This window comes from Belonocnema kinseyi, chromosome 2 (assembly GCF_010883055.1).
Source record: "Belonocnema kinseyi isolate 2016_QV_RU_SX_M_011 chromosome 2, B_treatae_v1, whole genome shotgun sequence".
Classification (NCBI taxonomy): Eukaryota; Metazoa; Arthropoda; class Insecta; order Hymenoptera; family Cynipidae; genus Belonocnema; species Belonocnema kinseyi.
The window spans coordinates 119799975-119818252 of NC_046658.1; the positions used below are offsets into that span (position 1 = coordinate 119799975).

The 18278-nt window shown below is 26.2% G+C and overlaps 1 protein-coding gene across 3 annotated transcripts in view; it reads left to right on the forward strand.

The window, feature by feature from the left end:
- LOC117183160 (beta-TrCP) overlaps positions 1 to 18278 on the forward strand; it is an 81066-nt gene that overhangs the window by 54582 nt on the left and 8206 nt on the right. For 2 of the 3 annotated variants that reach the window (XM_033376382.1, XM_033376385.1), the window contains exons 4-8: positions 1701 to 2157; positions 11318 to 11691; positions 12915 to 12993; positions 15372 to 15555; positions 15639 to 15686. In XM_033376382.1, the coding sequence (XP_033232273.1) occupies positions 1701 to 2157; positions 11318 to 11691; positions 12915 to 12993; positions 15372 to 15555; positions 15639 to 15649 (1105 nt within the window). In that variant the 3' untranslated portion in view covers positions 15650 to 15686. The remainder of the gene's footprint in view (positions 1 to 1700; positions 2158 to 11317; positions 11692 to 12914; positions 12994 to 15371; positions 15556 to 15638; positions 15687 to 18278) is intronic. The other variant, XM_033376384.1, reaches the window with a different exon arrangement.

The window sequence follows — 18278 nt, forward strand, 5'->3', positions numbered from 1 at the left end:
GTCTAAAACATTCTATTTTTAGCTTGAAAACTAAACTTCTTTATTGTAAGTTCGTCTTTTTGGGTTGAAAGGTCATCTTCTTTATTTGAAAATTCAAATGTTTGATTGAAATTAATTTTTTTTTAAATGAACTTTTTTGTAGTAAATTCATCTTTTTGGATTTGAAAGTCAAATTTTTTCAAAAAATTCTACTTTTTGGCTTGCAAACTTAACTGTTGTGGTAAATTCGTCCTTTTGTGTTGAAACTTCATCTTCTTTGTTTGAAAATTCAACTGTTTGATTGAATTTATTTTTTTTTTTAATGAACTTTTTTGTATTAAATTCATCTTTTTGGGTTTAAAAGTAAATTTTTGTCTAAAAAAATCGACTTTTTGGCTTGAAAACTCAACTCCGTTGTTGAAAATTTGTCTTTTTGGGTCGAAAGTTCATCTTTTTTGTTTGAAAATTGAACTGTTTATTTTAAAATATATATTTTTTATTTAACATTTTTTATGGTGTATTCTTCTTTTTAGCTTAAAAATTCAACACTTTTTTTGAAAATTATTCTTTGTGGGTCGAAAAGCGATCTTTTTTGTTTGAAAATTTAACTGTTTTATTTAAATTCATTTTTTTGCGTTAGAGTGATTTTAAAATGGGTTCGAAGTAAACTTTGGTCTAAAAAATGCTATTTTTAGCTTGAAAACTCAACTCTTATGTTGTAAATTTGCCTTTTTAGGTTGAAAGGTCATCTTCTTTATTTGAAAATTTAACTGTTTATTTAAAAAAAATTTAACTAACTTTTTTATGGTATATTCATCCTTTTGAGCTTGAAAGTAAACTTTTGTTTAAAAAAATTCTTCTTTTTAGCTTAAAAACTCAATTCTCTGCTGAAAATTATTCTTTTTGGGTCGAAAATTCATCTTATTTGATTGAAAATTCTACTATTTTATCGAAAATCATTTTTTTAAAATGATTTAAAAATTGGTTTTAAGTGAACTTTGGTCTAAAACATTATATTTTTAGCTTGAAATCGCAACTCCTTTATTGTAAATACGTCCTTTTGGGTTGGATTTGAAAGTAAAATTTTTTATACAAATTCTACTTTTTAGCCTTAAAAATTAACTCTTTTCTTGTAAATTCGCCTTTTTGGTTTGAAAGTTCCTCTTCTTTGTTCGGAAATTCAACTGTTTCATTGAAATTCATGTTTTTTTTAATGTCTTTTTTTGTCTTAAATTAATCTTTTTGGGATTAAAAGTAAACTTTTCTCTAGAAAATTCTATTTTCAGCTAAAAAATTTAAGCCTGTTTTCGAAATTCGTCTTTTTGGGTTGAAACTTCATCTTCTTTGATTGAAAATTCATCTTCTTGGGTTTAAAAGTAAACTTTGGTCTTCAAAATTCTATTTTTAGCTTGAAAATGCACTTTTTTGTTTTTGTAAATTCGTCTTTACGGGATGAATGTTTATCTTCTTTGTTTGAAAATTCAATTATTTGGTGAAAAGTGCAATAAATGTTGACTTGAAATATTAGGAATATAAAGCACTTAGTATTGAATTTAATATGACATCGACATTAATTTAATTTCCAAGAAAGTATTACCTCTATTTTCGTGAAAAATTGTCCCATTTCCCCTGTTCGAGTGAATAATGGGCTCTGCAGTCTGGATCTCTGATATTTGCAATCGCATTCAAGTTATTAATGTAATCTCTTTTTCGCATTTCAGGATACAGTATTTGTTCAAGCCGAGGCCAGGTGAGAGTCATCCAAACCACGCCTTTTACAGAACTCTTTTTCCAAAAATCGTCAAGGACATAGATAGTATAGACAACAACTGGAGAATGGGTCGACACAATCTTCAGAGAATAAATTGCCGTAGTGAGAATTCCAAGGGAGTATATTGTTTGCAATACGACGACCAGAAGATAGTCTCTGGTCTTAGGGACAATACTATTAAAATTTGGGACAGAAATACCTTACAATGCATTAAGGTGCTCACCGGACACACAGGGTCAGTTCTGTGCCTTCAATACGATGACAAGGCCATCATATCTGGATCTTCGGATAGCACCGTCAGAGTTTGGGACGCCAACACTGGAGAAATGGTCAATACGCTCATACATCACTGTGAAGCGGTACTTCATCTCAGATTCAATAACGGAATGATGGTCACATGTTCAAAGGTTGGGAAAATTACGATTTCATTTAGTATTTCTATTTCTATTTTTATCCTTTTCAATAAACTCTTTTGAAATCATCAAAGTTGAAGAGTCATCAGACCGATCAGACAGACACAGATCCACATATCTCCTTAAAAGTCCCCCAATTTCAAAATTAGGTCATTATAGTTAGTGTGCTAAAGAGTTTTGAGTGCTCACAGATCGCTCCTTATATCTCCTATTTTACCCTATATTCACTTTGAAAAAAAAAGCTAAAATCAGAGAATTTTTGTAACGAGTAACTATGAAAAATAATCAGGGCTGACTTACACAGTCGCTATTGGTAACTTTTTCAAATGAATATAAAACGCGGTTTAATCACTATTTATTTCAGGTCAATACTGTATTTTTAGAAGCTTCTAATTTGAAGTATTTTAGGGAATTTTAAAAGATACCGTGGATTAAAAAAAAAAAAATTAATTTCATCAATTTGAAGTGTATTTAAACCCTTGGAAATATTTTTGGATAAAGAATTTTCTAGAATTTTTGAAGATATAGAATTTATTTATGGAATTTAAAATATTTTAAAAGATTTCACGTTATTTTATAATATTCCAGAAAATTTAAATAATTTTAAGGGATTTTAAAACTCTCAATGTACTTTAATACATTTTCCATGATTTCAGAAAATATCATTATAGATTTTATAATATTTAGATGGATTTTAAAGGATTTAATTATGGCAAGTGAGATATTTTTAGGGTTTTAAAAATGTCTCTAAATTTACTCTATTCTACTTAATTCAATGGATTTTTTTTTTAATTTTTAAAAGTTTTAATTTAATTGATCCTAAGCATCAATTCATAGAATAATTAAAGGATTGAAATATTTTTACGTATTTTGTTTAAATTCCTCAGCATTTTCAAGAGCTTTAACCAATCTTGAAATCGATTAAAGGAAATTAAATAATTTAGGGTATTTTATAGGGTGTCTAGTGACCTTGAAAACCTTTAAAACCCGAAAGTCTCATTGAATTTTGTTTAAACCTTGGAAACCTGGAAATCTCCTTGCCTTTTTCACGAAAACCTTGAATTTTAATTATTCTTTTTTTTTTTCTTTTAAAACAGTAATTTTATCGAAATGCGAAGAGTAATTTAAATCTTTTAGCCGATTATGAAAAAAACATCTCGTTTATAAAAAATCTAGCTGCTGAAAATTTTTTTATTCAAGCTATAATTTATGTTTATTTTATTACAGAATAAATAAAGATATTTCAAGGCACTTTTTGTTGAAGTGTTCAACTTCGAAATTATAAAAATTATTAATTTAAAAATATTATTTTAATTTCACGGATGTTAACGATTTAAAAAGGCCCGCAAGCTCAATAAAGATTTAACAGAAATTTCATAAACATTTTAAAACTTTAAAGATTTGAAGATTTTCCAAACAAAGATTCAAGAAAGATTTGATAAACATTTCCAAATATTTCATAAAGATTTTAAGGATTTCAAACATTCAAAAAAGGCGTGTACACCAGACTAAAAAGTTTTCACAAAAATTCCCCAAAGATTTCGAACATTTCGTAAAGATTTGGAACATTGCATAAAGATTTTAAAACTTACAAAAGAGTTTAAAGATTTTAGAAAGGGTATATTAAACCACATTTCAAAGATTTCAAAACCTTTAAAAGATTATAAAACAATTTTAAAATTTTGTAGGAGATATCAAAAGATTTCACTAAGATTTGTAATAATTTAAATAATTCCAAAAAATAGAAAAAGATTTCAAAGATTTCGAACATTGCACAAAGATTTTAAATATTTCAAAACATTTTAAAGATTTTAAATAACTTCAAAATTGTTTAGAAGATGTCAAAAGATTTAACAAAAGTTTCAAAGATTTGATAAAGCATTCATAAAGATTTCAAAACAAGACGAGAATTTCAAAAATTTCAACAAGGGTGCAGTACACCAGATTTCAAGGATTTCGAACTATTTAAAAGATTTTAAACGATTTAAAAATGTTTGTCAAGATTTCAAACGATTACAAAAGATTTTCGAAAGATGTCTAAAATATTTTAAATGATTCTTAAGGATTTCAAAACATTTCAAGAATTTCAAAGATTCCAGCAAGGATACAGCACACAAGATTTCAAAAATCTCAAAACATTTAAAACATTTTTAATGATTTCAAAAGGTTTCAACCAAAATGAGAAGATTTAAAAAGATTTTAATAATTTAAAATGAACAGAAAAGATTTCATGAACAAAGATTAAAGAAACATTTCAAAAATATTTCAAAGATTTAAAAACATTTCAAATATTTTAAACGATATCAAAATGTTTTATAAGATTTCAAAAGATTTAACAAAGATTTAAAATATCCTCTTGATTTTAAACGATTACAAAAAATTTCATAAAGTTTTTAACACATTTGAGAAGATTTCAAAATTCTTCAATAATTTTAAACAAATACGAAAGATTTCGCAAACAACGATTAAAGAAATAGTTCACAAATATTTCAAAGATTTTACCGAAATTTCAAGCTTTCACTAAGGTTTGTAATACTTCACAAAAATTCCAAAAGATTTCATAAAGATTTCAATGATTCGAAAGACATTACAAAGATTTAAAAATGAAATGACTCATTTTTTACATGTAGAACAAACGTTTATTTCATTATTTGATGTAAAAAAGGAGACTTGAAAAATGTTGATTTCTTGACCTAGAAAACCTGGAAAAGACCTTGAATTTTGTTCCTAAGAATCGTTAGACACCCTGTTTTAAAAGATTACAAAGAATTGTTTTATTGATTTCAGTAATTTAATGGGATTTAAAAGGATTTGAAGTACTTGATTGCATTGTAAAAGATTTCAAGGGATTAACACGGGTTTTAATAATTTAAGGGATTTTAATATTTTAATAGATTCCAAAGAATTTTTCGAAAATGATCTTTTTTGCAAATAGTTTGAAATTCGCGCTGAATTTTTATTAATTTATCTTAAATCCTTTTGAATTCTGATGAATTTTTCTAAATTCACTCAATTCTACCAAATTCAATTAATTTTTTCATATTTTTTAATTGTTTTGAATTCACTTGATTGATTTTTCAATTCAGCTTGATTTTTAATGAATTTCATCCAGTTCTTATCATGTCTCTTAAATTTAGCTACATTCACTCGAAGTTTATTTTAATCAATCTTTGTTTTGATTCTTAAAATTGTTCAAATTTATTTGCTTTCCTTAGAATTTAACTTGAATGGTTTTGTAGTCATTAGCCACTGCTTGTATTATTGATTATTATGGTTTCAAAGATTTAAAGAGATTTTTAATTGTTTTGAAATTCACCATGAATTCTTTGTAAATTCTCTTGCATTTTTTTAATTGACTTGAATCCTTATAAATTCACTCAATTCTATTTAATTTAGTGAATTTTTTTGACATTTCATCAAATTCTTTGAATTTTTACGGAAGTTAGTGGATTTTTAAAAGGGTTTTTAAACATTTCTAACATTTCCCCATAGGGACTGTGAGGTCTGGTAAGAATAAGATCAAGAGAATATGCTCGACCTTTATGCGCTTTGAAAATTTAATGAGAATTTGTGAACATTTTGAATTAGGATTTAAAAAATGTATTTTGTATCTTAATTAATAATAACTACATTATTTAAATTTTGCGAAAAAATGTATCACTTCAAATTGAAAAGCGCGCTACATTTTAATCATAAAAGAAGTCAAAGTAATAGACAAATAATATAAATAGTAATAGAAAACATTAAAAATGTAAATTTTCACTTAAAACAGATAAAATTTCTACTAAAGATGGAATAAATAAATTTTCATTGAAAAAAATTAATTTTCAATAAATTGAAAATAAATTTCCAACGAAATAGTATACTTTTTGACCAAGAAGATTAAATTTCTATTAAAAAAGATAAATTTTCGACAGAAAATGGAACACTTATTTTTTCAGTTACAATAAAATTCTAAATAAGAAAAATGTAATTTTCAACCAAAAATATGAATTAGTGCCAAGAAGATTAAATACTCTCGCACGAAACTCGAATTTTCAATAAAAAAACAGGGTTTTTAAAGCAAATATTTGAATTTTCATCTTAAGATCAATTTTGTACTGAAGATGTAAGAGTTAAATTTTCACACAAAACAATTAATTTTCGACTAAAAAATATCATTTTCAACAAAATAATTAAATTTTGATTAAAAAAAAAGTTCTTCAACTAAAATGATCAATCATCTTGTCTTAATATTTTAGCAATTTAAAGCTTGATTTTAAGACTTTATTTTTTTTTAACAACAGAAAAATGACTTCCTATATCTATGAAAAATGTACTGTCCTTAATAACTTTTTTTTTATCGTACCCCATTTTTATGAGAAAAAAAGTCTTATCGCAAAATCTATGATTTTTATCTTCTTTTTATTGTCCAGTCGAGAATCAGAGAGAGGAAAATCTAGTGGCTTCACGTATCGTTTATGACACCATCAAGATTTTTGCTACTGTAAAATACTATATGAAATAAACGGATTTCATCATTATGCGTTACTTTTTACATATTTCTTAACAATATATAAAAATTATAACCAAGTTTCACGATTATTAGGATTGTCACGATTACTAATACGAAGACATCTCATATTCAGGAAAATAATAAAAATTAATTAAATCTTAAACTAATTTATTTTTCAATTTCTACCAATATTTCTAAGTTTTCAAATTAAAAAAAAAAACTCGTACTTAATTCCCGTTATAAATTTTTTTCAAACTGGGATATTTTTGTAATTTAGAGAAACAAACTTTTATCATAGATATGTAGTAAATAAAGAATTAACTATTGATAATTACACTTATAGGAAATTAAATTTCAAATTAAATCAAAATTCAAATCAGATCAGTCAAATATTCTCCTTAATTTCGCCTAAAAATAAAAAATTGCACTTATAAAAAAATGATTTTCAAATCACATTTAAACGAAATCAAATATTCTCCTCAATTTTGGATGAAAATAACATTTACACCTACCGGGAATTGAATTTCAAATCAAATCAATGAAATATTTTGCTTAATTTTGGATAAAAATAAAAATTGCACCTATCGGAAATTGAATTTCGAATTAGATTTAAATGAAATCAATTAGTTATTCTCCTTAATTTAAGTAAATAGCAGGTAATTACAGAAACGGGAATTTATCAGACTTGTAATTTTGTTCCTTTTATATTTAAGAACAAAAACGTTCTCTTTAGATATTGAACATAGTAATTAGACAATATGAAACCTAAATTTATATAGTTAATTACCAGTAATGGGCATAACAAAGCTATAATTTAGGATTACTCCAAATGTTTCGCAAATAAATTGAAACCCCGCTTTTCGGAAAAAAAATTGGTTTGAAGTTGGAGAATGCTCTAAGCTCACATGTTCTATATGTTGTCTTCAAATATAACATTTATCCACTTCACAAATCACAATTTAGATTCTGAAATAACATTCGTTTCTTCCTTTCGCAGAATTTTCACTGCGGTTTATTAAGTCACAGACTTGACTTTTTCTCTCGTATTTTTTCGCTTAAAATAAGAACTAGATTAATAGAACCCAAAAAGAAAATTCAACGTTTTTCTTAAAAAGTAATCTTTTTTTGTTAAAAATTAATTTTCTCTATTAAGGAAGTCTACTGTTATATTTTTCTTACAGAATTCATCTCGTTTTGATGAAAAACTACACCATTTGGTTAAAAATGTAATTGTTTTGGGTGAAATTCACCTATTTTCTTAAAAAGTCATCATCTCATTTGTTGAAAGTTAATTCTTCTCATTTAAAAACTCTATTATATTTTTGGTTCATAATTCACCTTTTTTGTTTGAAAATTCATCTTTTTTGGTCAAACATTCATCTTTTATGGTTAAAAGTTAATTTTTTAAAATTGAAAATTCTACTATTTGTTTGAAAATTGAAGTATTATTTATTAATTTTTGTTTGGCAATTCAACTGTTTTATTGAAAATTCTTCTTTTTGAATAGCAAATTCATCCATTTGGATGTAAAATTTATATTTTGTCGGAATATTGATCTTTTTGATTAAAAATTTGTCTTTCTTGGTTGAAAGTTCAACTATTTCCTACAAAAATTCGACATTTTGGCTAAAAAATTGGACCGTTTGGTTGAAAATGAAACTGTTTTTGATTGAAGTTTAATCGTTTTTATTTGAAAACACGATCATTTGGTTTAAGATTCATCTTGGTTGGTTGAAAATTCAACTATTTGCTTAAAAATTCAAACTGAAAATTCATTTTTACAATCACTCCGACTAGGGAAATTCGGGGAATACTGGGACAAGGAAAATCTAATTGGATTTATCAAAATAAACTGATACAATTTATTACAATCATATAATACATTAAAAACAAGAATAGAAAGAATAAAACATTTATTTTTCTTTCTTTTTTAATAACATTCATATCCAAGTATTAAGACTTTGTTAAAAAAAATAACTTTTCATTTCTCATATTTTAAATAACGTTAAAACTTTTTAATTTAAAAAAAAAATTTTTAACCAAAAAATAATTGAAATTGAATACTTTTTCCAATTTATGTATTAAAATTTTAATTAAGGTGAATTCTACATCAAAAATATATACTAGTCGAGTTTTTATTCAAAAAGATTGAATTTTCATGCCAAAAAGACGAGTTTTCTTGAAAACAGATGTATTTTTAACTCGAAAATATAATTCTTCAACAGAAAAATTAATTTTCAACCAAGCAGTTGAATTTTCAAGTAAATTGATATTATTAATCTTATTAATATTTATAATACAGGCCTCACAGACCAGTTCCTAAAAGTCAAAGTCCCTAAAGTAACCTATTTTCAAGATTTGGTCCCTATGGCACCCTATATGCAGTCCATAATGTAGCTTTTCTTTCAATAAATTAACTCATGGGCTAACCTATTTGTGAATTGTCTTTAATTCTTTTAAAATATTTCAGTGCATTTTTAAGGCATTAAATCTCTCAATGTATTTTAATACATTTTCCAGGATGTCAGGAAATTTCATCATAGAATTTCGCGGGATTTTATAATATTTTAATGAATTTCAAAGAATGTATTCACGAGAAGTGAGGTATTTGGCATTGTTCTAAAAATTGGAAGAGATTTGAAATTCAACCTGAATTCTTATTAATTTATTCTCATTTCTTTTACATTCGTTCCATTTTTTTTTATCACTGTTTCAAATTTCTTGGCATCTTATTGATTTCATTAGCTTAATGGAATTTTAAAGGAATTGAAATATTTTAGGAAATTTTAATTTCGGAAGATATGGAACGATTTTACAAAAAGTTTTGAGACATTTTAAAAGATTTAATATTATTTTATATTATTTCCAAGGATTTCAATGATTTGAGGGGATTTCAAAGGTCTCAAGGTATTTTAATACATTTTCCAAGATTTCAGGAAATATTATCATAAAATTTTCACGAGATTTTATAATGTTTTAGTGGATTTTAAAGTATTTATTCACGAGTCTTATTTCGTAGGATTTCAGAGATTCAAAGGGATTTTCCAATATTTTTGCAATTCATTTGTATTCTTCCTGAGTTCTTATTAATTTATCCTGAATTCTTTTAAATTCTTCTAAATTTTACGCTATTCGATTCATTTTTCATATTTTTAAATTGTTTTTAATTTACTGGATAGCTTTTTAAATTCATCTTCATTTTTTAAATAAATTTCATCTAATTGTTATCAATAGAATTTTTTCGATTTTTAAAATTGTTCCAATTCTTTTGAATTTATAACTTGCGTTGTTTTGTACTCGTTGGTCACTTCTCGTGTTAGAAATTAGAAGAGGTTAAAAGATTTAAAGAGATTTGATGTTTTTAAATTCACTTTCAATTATTTAAATTCTTTGGAATAATCTTGATTTTTTTCAATTTACTTGAATTTTTCTAAATTGACTCAATTCTATTCAAATCAATGGATTTTTTTGAATTTTAAAAGTTTTTATTTCATTGATCGTCAATTCTTTAACCCTCATCTTAAATTCATGGACATTTCATAAAATTCTTTTAAATTCCTTTGAATTTTTCTAACCTCGTTTCAAATTTACTGAATTTAATGAAGTTTCTTCATATTTTTAAATTGTTTTCAATTTATTTGAATTTTTTAATTTGCCTTGAATTTTTATGAATACCATCGAATTCTTCTCGTTGCTCTGAAATTAATCTAAATTCATTTTAATTTTACGGAAATTAATGGAATTTTGTTGGTTAAAAAAAAAAATTCGAATTCATTTGAATTCTTTGGAATTTAACTTTAATTATTTTGAGGTTTTATGAATTCATCCTGAATTTCTTACCCTTTGGTCCCTAAATTTTATCCCATAGGGACTGTAAGGCCTGATAATATTTAACAATAATCTATAATATTAATATTTAATGCATTCTGACTAATTTTTATTGAAGAATTAAATTTATTAATATTAAATTACTTAACTAAGCAGTTGGCAACTTTTGAGGTTGGAATTGGAGTTTGCAATAAAGTACTTTGAACAACTTTTTTAGAATAAGTAATTAATTGAGCGGCAAGCGTGGAGCTTATAAACAATATTTTTGATATGTAACTAACACAATACTGCGAAATTTAAGTGAACACACGTCTCAGTAATTGGAAACGCAATTGTGTAACTCACGTTGAAGTATCCGAAACTGAGACACTGTTTAGGCACTGGTTTAGGCACATTCGTCAAAACGTTTTAAAAATGTGCAAAAAAGGCTACTTTTTCTATTAGTGTAGAAAATTCCATTAAAGTTTTGTTTTTAATTAAAGTTATGCAAAAAGTTTTCAAATACAAAAAATGGTGAATTTTGCAAAAGTTCATTCACAGATTTTCAGGAGTATTTATTATTATTTTTTTCTAAATGTATAACTTGTCAAAACAAAAATAAATAGTGGTAATAAATTCAAGAGAATTTTAAAAATACTAGAAAGGTTTTACTTTTATAATTTATGCGAGAACATAAAAGATGCTTAACGATATTTATTATTGTCCCAGTATTAGATATTCTTTTTACGATGTTCCAGCAATGGTCGATTTACCTTATTATTTTATTTCATATCATTTTGTTCTTCGTATAAGGATTAAGGATCTTAATATTATTTGATGTTGATGTTTTAGGATCGTTCAATAGCAGTTTGGGATATGACATCGCAGACGGAAATTGCATTGCGACGCGTTCTGGTGGGCCATCGGGCAGCTGTGAATGTTGTTGATTTTGATGAAAAGTACATAGTGTCGGCTAGTGGTGACAGAACAATCAAAGTGTGGAATACGTCCACTTGTGAATTCGTGCGAACGCTAATCGGTCATAAGCGTGGTATAGCGTGTTTACAATACAGAGATCGATTAGTGGTTAGTGGTAGCAGCGATAATACAATCAGACTCTGGGATATTGAATGTGGTGCGTGCTTGCGCGTCCTAGAAGGTCATGAAGAACTTGTCAGATGTATCAGGTTCGACAGCAAACACATTGTCAGTGGAGCTTACGATGGGTTAGTAATCAGCAATAGTCAACAAAACATTATTCATCAATCACGATGTGTCTGATGAACGAACTTTAAATGGAGTTGACAGGAGAGGTCTTGTATTATTTTTGGGTTTCGTTCTAGAATGCTTCAGAAACAATTTTCAAGGCAATTTCAAATCATTCTTAGAGTCGTTTTTTATTTTTGCCTTCTTCAGTGTCAATTTTTTAAAAGAAATTTGAAAAAAGGGACTTATTTTCGAAATAAGTTATGTTTAAAGTTTAAAGTAATTTTAAAATGAATTCTTCTCATTCTTTTCTTTCACTTCGCACTTACTTTTTCCTGTTTGGTGTCGCTTTGCGTGCCGCTCGTAGCAGTAGAATAAAGTGCTATTTTGCTGCCGCTTCGCGGACAGTAACAGAGTCTATTCTACCTATTTCAAATAAATGATATTTATAATTTTTTTTAATCTAAATATTGTGCACTACGTGTATTTTTACATAATTTTTAATGTACCTGACTTTATGCCAACGTAAAAAACTACGTTTTTACAACCAAAAAATAGCTCAAACTTTTAGAATTCAAAAAATAATACCAATTAACATTTACTTTGAATTAAAAAAGTGCCAATCGGAACATGCAGATTTAAAAGACGTGGAATCAATACAAGGTTAAAAAGAGTGTAATGACAATTTTTACAATAATTTATTAAAAGCTGTACAGAAATATAATAGATTACTTTAAACTTAATTGCTATATAATTTTTATTACAAGTTTTTTTTACGTTGGTATAAAGTTAGGTACAATAAAAATAATGCAAAAATACACTAATTACACAAGATTTATATTAAAAAGAATAATATCATTGTTCTACTTTAAGCATAACTTATTTTGAAAATAAATCCTTGTTTTTAAATTTCTTAAAAAGTTGACATTAAAAAAGGAAAAAATAAAAAACGGCCCTGAGAACTATTTTAATTTTTCTTGGAAATTGTTTCTGAAGCATTTTAGGAAGAAACCCAAAAATCTTAACATACCTCTCTTGTCACCCGCATTTAAAGTTTGTTCCAACACACCAAAAGAAATGGCAAAAATCAACCATCTGATAAACTATAATCTGGTTATCAGATAGAAAGTTTCGAATATCATTTGAGTTGGAACCTTTCAAAACAATTGTAAATTCATTCCTTGGACAGGTTGAATTGTTTCTTGAATTTTTATGAAAATTAATACTATTTTTCTTATTACAGTAAAATCAAAGTGTGGGATTTGGTAGCTGCACTTGATCCGAGAGCCGTAGCAAGCACCCTGTGTCTACGAACGCTAGTGGTAGGATATCATTTCTTCTTTTTTTCACGTATGAGAACGTTCATTAATTACACAATGATGATTTTTGAAATTTTAGAACCTCTATTATAAGGATTTGTAAGATTTTTTTTAACCCCCGTGCCCTTCTTACGTAAGTTTTAATTCAATATATCATAAATATATTAATTACTTTCATTGTAAACGAGATTCCAAAGGATTTCATAAAAATTGACAAAGTTGAATACATTTTTTGGGGATTTTATGAAATCTCAAGTAATTTCAAGAGATTTTATGGAATTACAATAGTTTTAGGGCATTTAAAACAAGCCAAACGAATACGAGAGGTTTCAAATATTTCAAATGATTTTAAAAGATTTCAAAAGTGAAGGAATTACATAGTAAATTTTCAGGGAAAATCTCCATTTTTCCGATGGAGTTCACACAATCTTAATAGACTTATAACTAACTAAGTAATTAAGAGTGATTTATGCGGGTCTTAAGGTATTTTCAGAGATTTAGAAATATTTCAAATGAAGTCACGGGATTTTAAAGGATTTCATAAGATGCTGAAGTATTTTCACAAATTTTGAAGGATAACAGGATATTTGAATGGTATTTCTAAGATTTAAAGGAAGTTACAGAAATTTTATAAGATTTCAAAAGATAGAAGATTTAAAGAGATTTCGAGTCATTTTTATAGCTTTCAATATATTTTAATATATTGTAAGGGATTTTAAGAGATTCTGATAGATTCCCATGGATTTTAAAAATTGCAATTAATTTTAAAGAAATGTAAAAGATTTCAAGGTATTAAAAGATTTCGAAATTACATGAATTTAAAGAATTTTAATCTATTCTTAGAGATTTTAACGAATTTTTATGGGATTTTGAATATTGCAAACTATTCTAAGGATTTTCACGATTTTGAAAGGATTTTAAGTGATTTTAAGGGACTCTAAGAGATTTCAAATAATGCACTAGGTTTCAAAGAATTTAAAAAGATTTCATGTGATACCGAATTATTTTCACGAATTCTGTAGGATATCAGGGGATTTTAATGAATATTTCGAAAGTTGGAAGGGATTTAAAGAGATTGGAAAAGATTTGCAAAAATTTCAAAGGATTTTATGGAATTTTAACGGATTTTTAAAGATATAAATGAGTTTCAATGGTTTTAAAGGATTTTCAAGTATTTCAATGGCTTTTAAAAGATTTGCTTGGATTTTAGTATATTGTAAAAGATTTCGATAGATTCCGAAAGATTCCCATGGATTTTAAAATTTGCAATTAATTTTAAAGAAAATTAAAAGATTTTAAGGTATCTTATAAGATTTCGAAATATTTCACGGAATTTCAAGGATTTTTTAGATTTTAAACGATTTAAAGGACTTTTACGGTTTTTAAAGGTTTTAAGAGATTTTAAGTAAGTTACAGGATTATAATATGAAGGTGTTCCAATGGTTTTAAAGGATTTTTAAGATTTCAAGAATTTTCTCGTTTTTGAAGGGTTTTAACGGATTTAAAATAAGTTCCAGGATTTTAAAGAATTTTAAAGGATTTTGTGAAGTTTTGAAGGTTTGTAGGGATTTAAGAAGATTTGAAAACATTTTATTTCAAAGATTTTCGCCGGATTTTAAGGAATGTGAAGGTATTTCAATGGATTTAAAAAGTATTTAGAAGAATTTCCTCGTTTTTAAAACATTTTACTGGATTTTAGTATATTGTACAAGTTTTCAAGAGATTTGGAGAGATCCCCATGGATCTTAAAAATTGCATTGTATTTTAAAGAGATTTCCAAGGTCTCAAACGATCTCATAAGATTTTAAAATATTGCACGGAATTTCAAACATTTTGTAGATTTCAAACGATTTTAAAGATTTTCAAAATCAAAGAATTTTAAGGGATTTTAATGGATTTTAAGAGAAATAAATGGGTTTCAATGGGTTTAAAGAATTTAATAGCTTTTCAGAAATTTTAAGAGATTTGAAAAGATTCTTATGGAATTCAGTATAATTTTAGACATTTTTAATTTTGAAGATTTCAGCCAATTTCAAGGATTTTCATACTTTTCGAAGGGTTTCAAGAGATTTCCATTGAACTCAATCCTTTTTAGGTGTTTACTTGTTTAAACAAATTTGAAGGGATTTATAACATTTTTAAATGAATTCACGGGATTTAAAAGATTTGCAGGGATTCATGGTGATTTCATTAAAGGTTTACAAAACAGATTTTAATTAGTATATTTAAAAAAAAATCAGAAACAGAAAACTTGCTTAAGAAATGCCCCCCCCCCCCCCCCCCCCCAAAGACATAATATTTATGTTTCAATTTTTCAATCCTCGTGAAAAATGTCTCTTTAAACGGTAATTATAGTGTGCATTTATTGCTTCTTGCGCTAGGAGCACACTGGACGAGTTTTCCGGCTTCAGTTTGACGAGTTCCAGATCGTGTCTTCGTCGCATGACGACACGATTCTCATTTGGGATTTCTTAAATTATAATCAGGACAGTTCGTCGAACAGCGGTGCGACGGCACACATTACATCTGATGCTGTTAACCTATCGGACACCAGATCTCCCTCTCGTGAGTGCACGATACTTGTCCTTAATTAGTGCTAAAATCCTATTCATCTGCTGTCCTAATCTCATATTTGATTTTATTTGCAGCATTTGAGTGACGTTTCAACACAAAGATTCCTTCATTGTGATATAACTGTGAGTAATACTCGTTTTTACCTTACAATTATTTTTTTAAAGTGCGACAATTCTGTATTAGCTTACCTTATTTTACCATTTCGAAGAAAAACGACAATAAATATACTAATAAATTTTCAACAAAAAAAGATGAATTCTCAACAGAAAATGTAATAGTTGATATTTAAAAAAAGATGAAGTTTTCATTTATTTTAAGTCAAAAACAGTTGAATTGAACCAAAAAGGACGAGTTTTCAACTAAAAAATTGAATTTTTGAATAAAAAAGATGAACTTTCCACAAAAAGAGATAAATTTTAAATCGAAAAGATGAATGTTGTACAAGATATGGAATTTACAAGACGAAAAGATTAGCTTTAAAAAGAAACAGTTTACTGTTGAACTAAATACATATTTTTCCAACTAAAAAGATGAGTCCTCAAGAAAATACATACATTTTTAACCAAATAGTTGAATTTTTTACCAAAAAAATTAATGTTCTATCAGAAAAGACGAATTTTCTCTAAAATATATACCATTCTTAACTAATTGAATTTTTTTTATCAAGAATATGAATTTTCTTCTAATAAAGACACATTTTCAACTAATTACGGAGGAAAATTAATTTTCGATAAAATACATAGATTTTTAAAATTGAAAGTTGAATTCTCAACAAACTACATAAATGTTTCCACTAAACAGTCTGAACAATAGATTTTCATGTTAGTCCAGGTTTTTTTGAAAAAAATTAATTTTCTATAAAAAAGTTTAATTATTAACCTAAGAATATTTATGATCCAAAAGCAAAGTTAATTTACAACCGATCAGTTGAATTTTAAACAAAGTTGCTCAATATTCAGTTTAAAAAATTATTTGGGGAAAAAAGCGAATTTTGAATTCATCTTCAACCAACAAAAATAAATTTTTAAGCAAATAATTCACTCACAACCAAGAAATTTAATTTTTGACCTAGAAAGATGAAGTTTCAACGTAAAATGTATTCGTTAATATTTCAACAAATAAATAGTTTAATTTAAAATTTTATAAAAAGTTGGACTTAGCCAGCAAAGACGAATTTTTAACAAAATACTTGAATCCTCGAAAGCAGATTAGTTTTTTACTAAATTGTTTATTTTTCGAAGCGAAAATACGAATTTTATACAAAGCAGTTAAATTTCCAAATCCAAAGATGTAAATTTTCCACAAAGATGTTGATTTCCAACTGAAATTTTTAGCTAACAAAGATTTAATTTCTACAGAAAGGGATGAATTTTTAAACCAAAAAGATGAATGTTCATCAGTTGGATTTTCTGATTGGTTTCTGTCAATTCAGTTCGCACTAAAGTGGAAAAATGAGAAAAATGGGAAAATACCTTCAACCCAAAGGTGCAAACACAAAGAATATTTCTCTTTATTTTGTATTTGGGCGTCTTACAACTATTTTTAATTTAAAAAAATCGAAATATCCCGTTTTCCACGAAAAAGAAGCGGAACATTAAAAAAGTTAAGATAGCAAAATTGTTCTAACACCCACACGTTTTTAGCACTGAAAACTTTGAATCATATGCTTATAACATTTTTAAAATAAAAATATGGATTCAGAGAACTCGAGTAGTAATAATTATCTGCTCTAATTTTTTCTTTGAAATAGACAGTGAGAAGGGTGTTTTTGTAGTAATTTTTTGAAGGAACAATTTTGCTCTTATAAATTTTTGACCCTATCTGACTTCGTTCTCGACAAAAACTGGGTATAGATTTTTTTTCTATTAAAAATTTATTTTTATAAAAGCGGCTCCCGCAAGGATTTTGCTTTTTATCAACAAATATTTGTGAAATATCCCAGAGTTACAAATTTTTGACATCCTAATAATAATTTAAGACCAAATTAAAAATCATCCAATATCATAATTCTTTTAGAATTAAATCGATAATTTTTTGCAACGTTTTTTATTCACTATGAAGTTATTAAATTTGTTATGCAATATTAAATGCTATAAAATTTATCATTTGTTACTTAACACAATTTGAGAAATTTGTTGATCCCAATTACAAACCTAAAATAAGAATATTAAAATAAGGATAATTGAAAGGCTGAATATTGACAATTTCAACTTTACAAGCAAATATTTCAGTGAAATAATTGTAAATTAATAATCTAAATTTGAATTTTCGAGTTTAAATTAAAAAAATTTTAAATTAATAAACAGAAAAATCGATTCTTTTTAGGGAACAATTTTTTTCATCAATTATTTTGAAATTGGTTTTGAATTATCAGGAAATTTTTTAATATTTGCAATTTTTTTGGATAAAAATTTAACTACGTGGTGAAAAGTTAGCCTTTTTTGTTATAAATTAATTATTTTGGTCAAATTTTGATCATTTTAATTGAAAATTCATCTGTGGTTTACATTTTTTAAATTTAACTTTTTCTTTTTATAATTTGTTTTTTTTTTCTCTGAAAATTCGACTATCCAGTTGAAACTTTAACTATTTTGTTGAAAATTCGTTTTTTGTTTGTTTAAAATTTCTCTTTTTTTAAATTTAAAATTGACCTATTTGATTGAAAATTCATGTGACTTGTTGAAAAATCATATTTTTTAGTAGAAAATTTATAT